At 43.0% G+C, this 14,006-nt stretch overlaps 1 protein-coding gene and 1 long non-coding RNA gene across 2 annotated transcripts; one reads left to right on the top strand and one right to left on the bottom strand.

The window, feature by feature from the left end:
- The first annotated feature begins 390 nt into the window (after window positions 1–390).
- LOC309378784 (protein EURL) lies at window positions 391–13,230 on the top strand. The gene is made up of 4 exons (XM_081927452.1): window positions 391–538; window positions 3,660–3,790; window positions 11,178–11,711; window positions 13,100–13,230. Exons 2-4 carry the CDS (start codon window positions 3,667–3,669, stop codon window positions 13,213–13,215), a joined length of 774 nt encoding a protein of 257 aa, XP_081783578.1. The 5' UTR covers window positions 391–538; window positions 3,660–3,666; the 3' UTR covers window positions 13,216–13,230.
- LOC309378922 lies at window positions 8,812–9,671 on the bottom strand. The gene is made up of 2 exons (XR_014172293.1): window positions 9,577–9,671; window positions 8,812–9,534 (listed from the first exon to the last, which is right to left on the bottom strand). It is a non-coding gene; the product is annotated as an uncharacterized lncRNA (long non-coding RNA).
- Window positions 13,231–14,006: the final 776 nt, after the last annotated feature.

The following is a 14,006-nucleotide window of genomic DNA, read 5'->3' as shown; positions in this document are numbered from 1 at the left end:
GTTTCCCTTTTTTAAAGGGAAATTCCCTTATTCCGAATAGGATTCCTCACGAGAAAAGGGAAAAGTTGACAGCTATGCTGCTCTCCCCTCCCCGCGGGAAGAAAGCAACCGACAGAACCCAGAAACTGAGGCTTGGCGCGCCACTCTGAACTTTTTTCTGTACGTCTCTGCGCGCGACGGCTATTCCCGGCCGGGCCCATTGGTGTTGGGGGGGGGTGTTTGTATGTTTTGCGTGCGGACCGAAGTCAAGCCAGGCCGCTTTCTGGAAAAAACGCGAGCGGAGCAGATAAAGGCGACTAGCGAGGCGAGAGGAGGGGGGGAAACGAATAAACGCGCGTGCATATACAAAAAATGAGGACACAGATGAGCGCCCCCTTTCTGTGGCACGCAATGGTCCAGTCCGGGAAGGCAGGGAGTGGGCGGGGCTCCGGGCGCGAGGAGGCCCAGCGGAGCCCGTCCTTCGCCTTCTTCCCTCAGACGGTGCTCGGCGGCTCCGGAGGACAAAAGCGGGGAGCGCGGCGGGCGGAGCGCGGACACGGTGAGGGGAAACGACGGTTTCCGAGCGGGGTGACGAGGCCGCCGGCGGTTATTCTTGACCAGGGCCGGCCCTGAGGCGAGGCGAGGCGGCTGCCTCAGGCGGCAGGGCCCGCGCGGACGGCCTCCCTCCCTCCCTTCACCCCCTTGTTCCCGGCGTAGGGCTTCCCTGTGACCTCCTCCTCCTTCCCCGGTAGCTCTGGCCCTCAGGCAATGCTCTGGGACCCTGGGTGACCACGGCGACTACAGGGTTAACTGAGTGTTAGATGGGGGGGGGAGTGCTTTTTGCCCCATGGCTGTTGGGCAAACGGGCCAAAAAGGTCTAAAGAGGAGCGTTAGTGTGACTGCTGTTCCTGCTGGGAAGGTATTATTAGGTTCGGTCCCGATATATGGGAAGTTGGTGAGGGGCCCGGTTTTAAGGGGGAAGAGTTAACGATAATGATATTTGCATTGGTTAGAAAGGGGGGGGGCTGTTTGAGGGTATTAGGATGAGCCTCGGTGGGAAGTGGATAAATGGCAGGTTTAAAAGAGAATATTTATATATTTATTTGTGTGCGTGTGTGTGTGTAGTTTAAGAGGAGTTATTAATACACACGTGTACGTGTGTGTGAATACACACACACACACACACACACACACACATATATATATAGTAGTACCTCGGGTTAAGTACTTAATTCGTTCCGGAGGTCCGTTCTTAACCTGAAACTGTTCTTAACCTGAAGCACCACTTTAGCTAATGGGGCCTCCTGCTGCCGCCACGCTGCTGGAGCCCAATTTCACCCACCCCTTCCCCTAGGCAGCATAGATGTGTTTCCCGGGCAGTCACTCCATCTGGGCAGCAACTTGGCCCTAGACCTTGCTTAGCATCAGCAAGGTGGTAGCCTCATAGCCCTGAAACTCCCACTTGGTTCTAGCTAATAGAATATTCCGAATAGTACCAAGGAGGCAGAGTGAGTAATGGAGTAGCCTTATTTAATTAAGTGACATGGTTTAATTTTGAATCTAAAATTACGATCCCAGCACCTGAACCCAATTGCTAATTTGTAGGGCAGAGCTTAGGTTATATTTATTCTGCTTATGTATTGCTTCACACAAAGGACTACCAAAGCAATTTTGCAGTGGCAGCAATTTGCAGTGGCAGCAATCATACAAATCCATTAAAAGTGTTGATCCACAAAAACCACCCAACAGCATTCAAAATCCACCCTACCTACTTAATGATGAGATGAGGAGCATGCTGCCCTCAAATACTGCTGGAGCAGAATCCCCTTCATCCCTGACTATTGCCTGGGCTGGTGGGTTTTTGGAATCGAACAAGGTTTGGTGTGCTGCAGATTTACCACTTTTACTGAAAAACATGTGGCTCTGAGCATGCGTTAGGTCCATTTCCCTTGCCACAGCCAGCCCCATTTCAGGGAGTGGGGATAAGAAGTTAGCTTTATTTTCTGTTTAATTTTTAAGACAAGGGAGACTTGTCGAAAGGACAATCCTTATTGGTTCTGTCAAAGTGAGCAAATTTGAAAATAATATTAAGGGTGACATGTATTTCTCTTGGAAGATGAGCCAGTGTGGTGCCTTGATTCTCAAAGATGTAGGTTGATAACCACAGAATGCACTATTGGCCAGTTCTCTATATTCTTTTGTTTTGATTTCTTTTTTGTAAAAAGATGACCTAAGTTGCATACACATGATTAATAATAACAATAACAAAATAAATTTATCACAGAGTGGTATACAGTATACAAAACACAAAATACACAACATAATAATAATAATAAAAAACAATACCCCATGGGTTGTAATTTATGCCTCACAGGGCTACAGTTTCCAGCACCCTTAATGGAATAGTTTCCGTATTATTTTGGGGTGGGGGTGCTTTAAATGTATAGTGTGTCTGCAGTCCCAGTCCTCTCTAGAAAAACCATCCTCATAGAATCCTGGTTTTAGTTTCTGTGGGTATTAAACAGAGTACTTCAAATCTCCTGAAGGCCTTAAGTAAAACTCAAATGAATGTTCTGCATAGTTAATGGACTCTTAATAGCTAATGAACAGTTTGAGAGAGAAACAATTTCAATTTACTACAGAGGATGCTGGGTTTCATTAACTTACCCTTTATATTAGCAGCCTGATGAATTGAAAATCATCGTCATACATTATTTGGCATGGTTGTCCCTGCAGAATCCAAGCCTTATACTGAATGTAGTTTAAACAGGATGTTCAAGCTAAATGACATTACAATCCGTAATTACAACACTAGTATATTGCACAGGAGATGTGATCGAGCCTGTTAACTATTCCAGATTAATACTCACAGTGCCAGCCGTGTTTGGAAAATGTGTAAGGCAAAACATGTACAATATAGGCTTCAGATGATTTTTAGAAGCATTGTTGTGGGCCCAGCTCTGTGGAACTCCTTCCCACAAGAAGTTAAGACAGCCACTGCCCCTACTGACTTTCAGACATCTGGTCAGAACTGTTTTATTTCAGGAGGCCTTTGTACCCTGGATGCTTCTCAGAAGTTTTACATTTTTCTTTTCTTTTTTAGATTTAAACTTTAGAGGTTTAATTTGTGGGGTAAACTTTGTGTGTAGTATATTTTATTGCTGTAAGCCGCTTTGAGACTACGTAGTGGAAAGCGGAATATAAATATTAAAATAAAAACTGCAAGTTGTGATGTGTTCATGTTTTTAGACAAGTGACAAGAATGCAAAATACATCTGTGACTGCCAAATTGAATTGGCACAAATATTTTAAATCCTTAAATACAGTTAATTGTTCACAGGAAAAACATAGTGAGCGTGTCAAAGGGCATTGTTTTCCTTTCATATCAGGTTAGAGAACTACAGAAGAGCATATAATTTAAGCACTCGCTCAGTGAGTTTTAAAGTAGGCCATGTAGAGCAAACCAAATGTGGAGGATACTAATCCTGTAGGCTTGAAATTATGAAAATGTAGAATAAAGGATGTCTAGAAATAAGGCTTCAGTTTTACATCTATGGGAAATGGAAAATAGAAACTCTCAGGTGCATTGCCACACAGTATGTTCAAATTTAGGTTGTGGTTAGTGCTAGGATGTGGTTTTCTTCAGCCTTCACTGGGTAACAGGGTATTTTCTCTTTTAGGGACACTATGAACGAAGAGCAGTTTGTTAACATTGACTTGAACGATGATAATGTTTGCAGCGTGTGCAAGTTAGGAACAGAAAGAGAGACGCTCTCATTCTGCCACATTTGTTTTGAGCTTAACATTGAAGGTAAGTGTAGCCTAACATTGACTAATAATACTGCGCCATTGAGGCTTTGGGAAATTCTGAAAGGAAATTCTTATTCTTATTATTGGAAGAATGTCTCTTTTACTAGAAAAGTAGTAAATAAATACAACATTTTAACTGTTAGTATATTTGTGAAAATTCTCTGTAGTGTCCTATCCACTAAAAAACATCTACAGTAATACAGACAAATTCAAAAGTAGTCACTAAATACCCGTATTTTTTGCCCTGTAGGATTCACCGTCCCATAAGGCGCACCTAGTTTTTTTGGGGGGGAAATAAAGGGGGAAAAATTATTTCCCTCCCAGGTGCTGGGGACCCCAGCCCCTAGAACAGGCAACTCTCCGCAAGCTGTGGGAGCCCAGCGCCGGGCTCCCGCGCCTTGCGGAGAGCTGCGCGAAGTCTGGGCGCGCTGAGCTCTACGCACCCAGCCTTCGGCATGCAGGCAACTCTCCACAAGCCGCGGGAGCCCAGCGCCGGGCTCTCACGGCTTGCGGAGATCTGCGCAAAGCCTGCATTCGCCCCATAGGACGCACACACATTTCCCCTTCATTTTTGGAGGGGAAAAGGTGCGTCCTATAGGGCGAAAAATACGGTAGTACAGATCACTTGTTGGACTTTGTCAGGGTTTAAGGATCTAAATGCAGGATAACCTACTGTTTCTTAGCAACCACATTATGTCATTGCCAGATGGAGTAGCCATCTGTAAAAACAATTGAGTTTTGTGACACCTTAAAGACAAACCAATTTATTATAGCATAAGCTTTCCCATATCAGATTTTATTTATTTAACAAGGTTTGTATGCCACCAAAAAAATCCCTAGCAACCCTCTAATATATGGAATGGAATATATGGTCACAGATATATAAACACTGAGTGTTGAGAGACAAAATCTTAGTGAGGTCTGAGGGAAATGAAACACAGACAGATAATTGCATGCATATATATATATATAGGCTGTCATTTAGAGCCTGTCAGTGTGCAGCAGAAACTCTTGCTAGTCCTGTTTCCTAGCAATGGTTTAAAATACTTTCAAGCTGAAAACTTGTCAGGATCCAGCATGACTTGTCAGGTTAGCCTGATGCCACTACTAAAGTCTTAAATTCAGACACAGGAAACCTGCGTTCACATCCCTTTTATGCTTTGAGATTTACCTTATGGTATTAAGCAAGATGCTAACTTTAAGCTCCATCTCCCTCACAGGGTGTTTGTGTGAATTAAAAAAGAGGATCGGAAGACAACTCAAACCTATTGGGCTTGTACTATATGCATGTGAGCCCTGTAAATAGTTACAGTAATTTACTCTTGAGGTTTTGTAACTTTATAATCTGATAATCAGGATTTGAAGGAGTGCTAGTTTAGTTAACCGATACATTTGCCCAGTCTTTAAATACCTGTGTGTTTCTAAGCACGCATTTACTTGGCGATTTCAATTTCCCTTATTCTCAGTTTTGTTACAGTTCCAGCCTTCATAAATATGTGTTTGTGTCTTACAAAATACATTTCTTGACAAATGTTTGGTCTCCCACTTGTCTTTAGAATAAACAGTGCTGTGTTGAAATATGAAGTTTAACTACTCTTTAGTAATGGGTTTGTGGGCTCCAAACAATAGAAATTTTACCTAGAATAATAGTTAAATTGTACGTTTCTGTACAGTATTGTATATTCTAAAAGACAAGTGGAAGCATGTGCATTTTGTCATGAACTGTATTTCGTAAGAGATGAACAAGTCCCAAGTAAACAAGTCTAAACACATTTCTGTAGTAATAAACATTTGCTGGTGTTCCATCCAGTAATATCCTTCCTGCACAAATGACTTTAGAGTTTTGCCTCATATTTATTTGAGGCAACAAAGGTTACCAGACTACAGTCAATGCTGTTTTTTAAATACCAGTCTAGGCAGCAAAGCTGATTGAGGATTGTAGATCTATAACAACAAATAGATCCCCTTTCTCTAGTTTGCCCTATATGGAATCTAATGATCAGGCAGATTAATATTGAGTAGTTGTTACTAAAATCTTACTTGGTACCAGAAGTAGAAAGCACTCTACTTTTTCTGAGTGCTATCACAGGAACAATGGACTACACTGCCTGCTGGTTTGTGCAGGACTTTCTATGCTATATCCTGCAGCAAAGTACTTGGCAAAGAACAGTTTTTAAAAACAGTGCTGTTGCAGCATTCTGAAGGGTTTGTTGGCTTGCTAGTAAAATGGAGAGAAGAAAAATGACTTAGAAACCAAACCAGTTTGCTTTGTTCGGGTTCCAGAGTACAGGGGCAAGTGTCCTGCTTACCTTGGCTGGGCTCACAAGGTTCAGCTCAAAGTTGGGACGATGTCTTGTTGCTATTCATTCTCTTCCAAAGGTGGCTCCAAAGTTCTCCCAATCTGCAAATTATTAGCTGTAAAGAAACCTGACTGTTTTCAAATGGTTTTTAGGTGTTGTTTGTTTTATTTTAAAATTGAATTGCTTTGTTGCTGTGTTTCACACTCTCGGCTCTTTGGGGCGGCAGGGGTTGGGTTGAAATTTTATAATAAGGAAATAAAATAAGGCAGTGGGTTAGACTGAATGTAGTCGTATGATCATTCCAGACCTGTATCTTAATGGTCTGTTATCTTGGTAACAATTCCCCTGAAACAAAACAAAAAGAAGAGTTTGGATTTGATATCCCGCTTTATCACTACCTGAAGGAGTCTCAAAGCAGCTAACATTCTCCTTTCCCTTCCTCCCCCACAACAAACACTCTGTGAGGTGAGTGGGGCTGAGAGACTTCAAAGAAGTGTGACTGGCCCGAGGTCACCCAGCAGTTGCATATGGAGGAGCAGGGAAGCGAACCCGGTGCTCCAGATTACGAGACTACTGCTCTTAACCACTACACCACACTGGCTCTCAAGTTCTGATCAATTGATTAATTCACTCACGCTATTACTTTGCAGTAAAAACACTTCAAACCATCTCTTTTAATCAGTTAAGGAATAATTACTCCATACAGCTTGCTTTTTAAATTTGATTAATCATCTCATTGAGTTAGATAAAAATCCGTTAAAAAACCTTTACAAAATCTACCTCTCCACATGCCCACAGCAACAAAGCAAAATCCTAAAGTGGCCTTTTACTTAATTATCAGCCACCTAGGGATAATTGCATCTAAGGAAATAAAAACTTGGGTGCCATCCAACCTGGGGAAAGGGTGGCGATGGATGTTAACAGCTAGCTGGCAAGTCCTGGCATCAAAGCTGTGTGTGTGCCTGTTCATGGCTCTTTGAACTTGCCCAGCTGCTAGCATAGCTCTTTGGATTAGAGACTTGCACACAAAGAGAAAACAAGCCCAGCAGCTATTGTGTAACACAGCAACATGAGCTGGGTACAAAAGCTGATGCTGGCTGTTCCATATAATGAGATCTTCCATTGTAGAAGGCTGTAGAAAAGAATAAATGCCTACTTCAAAATACATCTGCACCTGTTCTGAAATACTTCTTGAAAAGCAGATGATTTAGTTCCTGCTTTCTTTACATGTACATGCTTGCTGTTCTAAGCATCTGTTTTATATTTAGCCAAGATAGAAATATGTTGGGGCATGAGTTCCCTTTCAGCATTTTAATTAAAGCTTTTCAAATATAGAGGGTCCTCCCAGGCATAATATAAGTAGCTGCTGGCTGAGAGCTGCTTGTCAGTTCAGTTACAACTCTACAGGGAGATAATCCTTCAGAGTTAACATATTGGCTAAATGCCTTATGCCAGTATGGCTGAATGCCTAAATGTCTTGGTAAGACTGCATTTTTCCATACTCAGAACCAGCAGTACCACAGACTAATTTGCTTGCACAGTAATAAGCTGCCGGAAATCATTGCTTCTTGATTTTCTGGCACAGTCCCTTACGGTGTTGGTGAGGCATTTATACAGGGTATCTGCTGAATTTAATACAGTGGTGCCCCGCAAGACGAATGCCTCGCAAGATGGAAAACCCACAAGACGAAAGGGTTTTCCGTTTGCGAGTTGCTTCGCAAGACGAATTTCCCTATGGGCTTGCTTTGCAAGAAGAAAGCCCATAGGGAAATCTCCGGGGACCTCTTTTAAATGCTGGCAGTGGGGAGCAAAGCCTTTCCCCCCCTCCGGCCTTCAGAAGAGGTCCAGGAAGGCCGGCGGGGGCCGAAAGGCTTTGCTCCCCACCGCCAGCATTTTAAAATCAGTCCGGGATAGCAGGGAAGTGCTTCCTGCTATCCCAGATGGCTTTTGAAGGCAGGCGGGGGGGAGCAAAGACTTTTGCCCCCCGCCCGCCTGCCTTCAGAAGATCGCCTTCAGCGATCTTAAAATGCTGGCGAGCGGCAGCGAAGCCTTCGCTGCCGCCCGCCAGCATTTAAAAAAACCCCGGGACAGCGGAGGACTTCTCCGCTGTCCCGGGGCGATTTAAAAGCCCCTGGGAAGGCAGGCAGGGGGGGACAAAGACTTTCGCCCCCCGCCGGCCTTCAGAAGAGGTCCCGGGGGTTTTTAAAATGCTGGCAGGCGGCAGCGAAGGCTTCGCTGCCGCCCGCCAGCATTTTAAGATCGCCCCGGACAGCGGAGAAGTCCTCCGCTGTCCTGGGGTTTTTTAAAATGCTGGGGGTGGGAAGAAAAGCTCTTGCCCCCCCCCAGCCTTCAGAAGAGGTCGGGACAGACTGTCCCCGGACCTGGTCTGAAGGCGATTTCCATAGGAACGCATTGATTGATTTTCAATGCATTCCTATGGGAAACCGTGCTTCGCAAGACGAAAAACTCGCAAGAAGAAAAAACTTGCGGAACGAATTAATTTCGTCTTGCGAGGCACCACTGTATATTGATATAAATGTCTTTAAATATTTTTAAACAGCCCGAGTGGCAGAATCACAGTAGACTGAGAGAACTAATATAAATATTATTTACTCATTTTAAAAAGTCAGCTGTTCTTCAGAATAAATTCTGCTCAGCCAATGTACTGTCACTTTATTCCAGGTGTTATACGCTCAATTGAAAACTTCCATAAAGATTCTAGTGCAATCAAGTTGTGTAAATTTAATGAATTTACTCAAAAGTCCACATTTTGCTCCTGGCCATGCTGGAAGCAACGAAGCACAAAGCTTTTTTTCTTGTGTTAGTCAAACGTGAGTTCATGGCTTGTTTCTTCTCCATGCTCCTGGTTTGAGTCTTCTCCAAACACAGCACAAGCAGTAGCCAAGGTTTGTTTGAGGGAAACAAACCATAAAGTTTGCTTTGCATGGCCAGGAGCGAGACCATGCTGGAATCAACTAGGGTTCCGTGTAATGCACGAGCACAGCTTCTGTTGGCTGTTGGGGTGCAGAATGTGAAAATCCATGTTTTTTTGGGTGGCAGCATATGTGAAATAAGTGAGCTTCTCAACGAGATTGAGAAGGAAGATTAGATTTATTCTTTCCAAACTCCTATAGATGAGAGACAAAACCCATGTGTAGAATGGAACAAAATTGTTTTTGTAGTCCTTCTGGTGAAAACAGCAGCACATTTTTTGCTCGGTGGAATTACAGTTGCAGCACTGCCACACTCCTTTATTTCACATTCATACATGTGTTGCATAATCTGCTTTATGATAGATGTTCACAGAGCTTTTCCTAGTCAAAATCCAGCCTGTTTAAAGGTGCTTAGATAACAGATTCTGTCCAGTGATTCTACAAAGCATCACTTTCCAGTCCTGTGAAAGACTATTGGTGCCATATTAAAGGCGCTGATGCCCTGAGTGACTCTAGCTATCTCAGTATAGTACTTGGCATTTTTTGCTGCAAACATTAACTTAGAGATGTTAACCATAGACGACAGAAGTTAGGCTATCCTTGTCCAGATAGGGGCACAGCTGGATGGCTGTATTCCTGTAGTCTATAAATTCCTGCTAAGTTAGTTCTTGGTATGAGCTTTTGTGTGCATGCACACTTCTTCAGATACACTGAAACAGAAGTTTCCAGACCCTTCTATATAGTGAGAAGGTGGGGAGGGGTATTACTCAGAAGGGTGGTGGGAATGGGTGATTGGCAGATGGCTGTGATGAGCCTGTTGACGACTCTTAACGACTGCAATAGGTCCTACAGGAAAAAGCAAGGGGTGAGAAGGTGAAATAGACTGGAAAGAGAAGCTGCTGAATTGCAACTTATCACCAAACTTAAAACCATGGAGAGACCTGGTCTGAACAAAGACCTTGGATTCTTATCTCATTATACATGACAAAGCCATTTTTCACCTTCTCACCCCTTGCTTTTTCCTGTAGGACCTATTGCAGTCGTTAAGAGTCGTCAACAGGCTCATCACAGCCATCTGCCAATCACCCATTCCCACCACCCTTCTGAGTAATACCCCTCCCCACCTTCTCACTATATAGAAGGGTCTGGAAACTTCTGTTTCAGTGTATCTGAAGAAGTGTGCATGCACACGAAAGCTCATACCAAGAACTAACTTAGTTGGTCTCTAAGGTGCTACTGGAAGGAAAAAAATTTTGTTTTGTTTTGACTATGGCAGACCAACACGGCTACCTATCTGTAACTATAAATTCCTGCCTTAGTCTTAATAGGATTCCGTTTGGTTTATGTGTGATATAAGGTAGGTAAAAGGTAAAGGACCCCTGGATGGTTAAGTCCAGTCAAAGGCCACTATGGGCTGTGGTGCTCATTTCGCTTCAGGCCAAGGTAGCCGACATTTGTCCTCAGACAGCTTTCCAGGTTATGTGACCAGAATGACTAAACCGCTTCTGGCACGACGGGACACCGTGATGGAAGCCAGAGCTCACGGAAACATCGTTTTATCTTCCCATCCCAGTGGTACCTATTTATCTACTTGCACTGGTGTGCTTTAGAGCTGCTAAGTTGGCTGGGACAGAGCAACTGGAACTCACCCCGTCACACAGATTCAAACTGCTGACCTTCTGATCAGCAAGCCCAAGAGGCTCAGTGGTTTAGACTACAGTGCCATGTGCTCCCTTCATATGTGATATATGGAACAAGTTGAACGATACCAGATGGAGTCATACTTGATGCTGAATCCAAGCAAAACTGGTCATTATGCCAGGTGGGTCCTGTTACTTGGGGACTCCCATCACTGGTATATTTAGCTTCCTCTTAGTCGCTGAGACTGATCCTCTGTGGTAGTTCCTAGGTGCCGAGGTTGTGGAAGTGGAGATGATTTTATTTCATTATAAAGGGGTGTGGATAACTCTTTGAGCTGCTTATGAGAAAAATTAAGTGACTATGAGATACAGAAAATTACCTCTTTATCAACCTTGTGTCCTTGCAACCTGTGTCTAGTCTTCATTGAGTGCCGATTTCTTCTTAAAATATCTGCAGCCTACAATTTAATATAATTGAATTACAGTGTCCACTTGTAACTTTTTTCTCCCCTCAGGAATACCAAAGTCTGATCTTCTGCATACAAGATCATTAAGGGGACACAGAGACTGTTTTGAGAAATTCCACTTAATAGCAAACCAGAGTTGCCCACAGTCAAAACTCTCCAAGAGCACATATGCAGAAGTGAAAAACATACTGAGCAAAAAAATTAACTGGATTATACAGTATGCACAAAACAAAGATTTGGATTTGGATTCTGAAAGTTCAAAGCAAGCACAGCATCAACTGTTTGGCTTTAGACATCAGAGAGAGAGAAAGCTACTGCCGCAATTTGATTCCCAAGTTCCTAAATACTCTGCAAAATGGATAGATGGAAACTCCGGGAGTATTTCAAACTGTTCGCACAGTATTCTAGAACCAAGAGAATCCAGCGATTTTAGACTTGATATGTTGCAGCAAGCAGGTGCTACCTTACACTGCAGTAGTTCATTGTGGTCCAGTCATGACCAGTCAGCGGAGATGGGGAAAGCTGAAACAGGTCCAGATACCCAGGTCCAAAGAAGACACCAGCAGTACAGCAGGGAGCAGTGTAAGTGGAAGACGTGCTTATGCTTATGTGTCTCGATATTTTTGTTCTAAATCTTTATAAAGGCATTTTTAATAGCTTTTAGTAATCAGACTTCGTCATCTGAAAGTCACTGGAAATGGGAAAAGAGTAAATGTTGCTTGCTAGTATCTGATTGCCAAATGCACCGTGAAACAAGGGAAGTCTTCCTTTTTGAGTTGATGTGCAAACACTAAAATTGTATTTATCTTTGAGTGTTTCATTGACACCGTGGATTCACTCCAGCGATTAACAGTTAAGCAGAAGGAGGGAGGTCTTCTGAGTTCACAAGCATAGAACCCGTAAATGTAAATACTTCGTTTTAAATCAGCAGGTTTTGTGTTGTGTTTAGGATTGCAGCCTCATGAAATTTACAAGGGAGTAAGCTCCATTGAGTGTATGGAAACTTACTTCTGGGGAAACATGTATAAGATGACACTGTTAATCCAGTAATATCAATCTCTTTGAATGCTTAATTTAGTGTCTAGTAAAGGTTTTGCAATCCTGGAGCAGCTTTGAAGGGTGCAGAAGTTCTGCTGTGTGCTGGTGGGTGGGAAACTGATAACAAGCAAGAGTCTGTTAAGCCTGTTCAGTTTTTATGGCCACAGACATCTTCCCATTTATTTCCCCCAAAGGGATGTTTATAACCCTGACCAGATAAGAGTGTGACTTCATGGGACGTGACATAGAAAGGGCACAAATTCACATTAAGGCAGTTGTATGAACTTAAGGGACGCAGGTGGCGTTATTGGGACGCTGGTGGTGCTGTGGGTTAAACCACAGAGCCTAGGGCTTGCCGATCAGAAGGTCGTCGGTTCGAATCCCCATGACAGGTGAGCTCCCGTTGCTTGGTCCCTGTTCCTGCCCACCTAGCAGTTCGAAAGCACCTCAAAGTTCAAGTAGATAAATAGGTACTGCTGTGGCAGGAAGGTAAACGGCATTTCCGTGCGCTGCTCTGGTTCTCCAGAAGCGGCTTAGTCATGCTGGCCACATGACCCGGAAGCTGTAAGCTGGCTCCCTCAGCCAATAAAGCGAGATGAGTGCTGCAACCCCAGAGTCGTTCGCGACTGGACCTAATGGTCAGGGGTCCCTTTACCTTTACCTTTATGAACTTAAGTCTTGCACTTTTTCACTCCTGGGTATTTAGGGTTGCCATGTTCTTCTGAACGTTAATACCCTAAGTATGTTGCTGCTTTCCATTTTTCTGACTTGTCACTACAGTAGAATGAAGAAGCCCAACATTCAGTTATGTTAGTCTTGGTTACCCTTCGAAATGGTTTGTTAAAACATTTCTGTAGGTCACCCCTCCTTTGCTTCCCCTCCCACTCTCTTTTGTCTGGTGGCTTATGTTTTTTTTCTTTTTCTTGTTTCAGTGAGTAAGATGACTCTTGCAGAGGTGGAACAGCTAAATGGGAAACTTCTCCAGCAAATCCAGGGTAAGGTGAATTTTAATATTTGCCTATTGATTGGTCCTCCCCAAAATAAATAAATACATAAAGGAAAAAGACACTGCTAGTTTTAAGTGTAGAAAATACACTTTTTTCTCTTTTCCCATGAAAAAGGTAGAAATCTTGAGAAATAGAAACAAATTAATTTTGGAGACTAGAATGTAAAAGCAGCCATCTGCATTCTAGAAAGTGTCATGTATTCTGCTCATATATTGATCCAGAGTAGAATCCCAATTTATAGTTAGCAGAGTAAAAACTTAAACACGTTGCAGGATTCCCAGAAAATATACCAGAGGCAAGTAATATTTCATCCAGCAGAGCTTTACTGCTACTGAAGGCAAATGAGCATAATGGTCACAAATCCAATACATTCAGGATTGGCACTGTCCATAAGAAATCCAGTTGCTGCAGACTTTACTTAAACCTACAATAACTTATAATAAGACTAAACCTTAACACTATATACAGAACACCACACCAGAAGGAAGGGAAACCCAGGCTTCTTCTGGCCTTATTATTATAGTCAGCATGATCTTGACAGAAAAAGATAACGGAAACAGTTTAAGCCAGCAGTACTCAGCTTCTCTGAAGGAATAACCCAAACATCATGAGCCTTCTGCTTGTTTCTTTCACACAGAGAAGCTTCCAGAACCCTCTTGAATTAAGTAGAAAAGGAAAGCTCTCTACACATCAGATCAATACTTTCTGTACTAAGAAATGCAAACTGACAGAAAGGGCTCTAGGTTACTGATTTATAGGTTCACAACTTTCATTTTGTTTTTAGTATCTTGTAAATGACACTACAAAATTGCAAAGTGATGGGTGTACTTCC

This window comes from Podarcis melisellensis, assembly GCF_964234715.1.
Source record: "Podarcis melisellensis genome assembly, chromosome: 10".
NCBI lineage: Eukaryota > Metazoa > Chordata > Lepidosauria > Squamata > Lacertidae > Podarcis > Podarcis melisellensis.
This window is presented reverse-complemented; position numbering and strand designations above follow the sequence as displayed.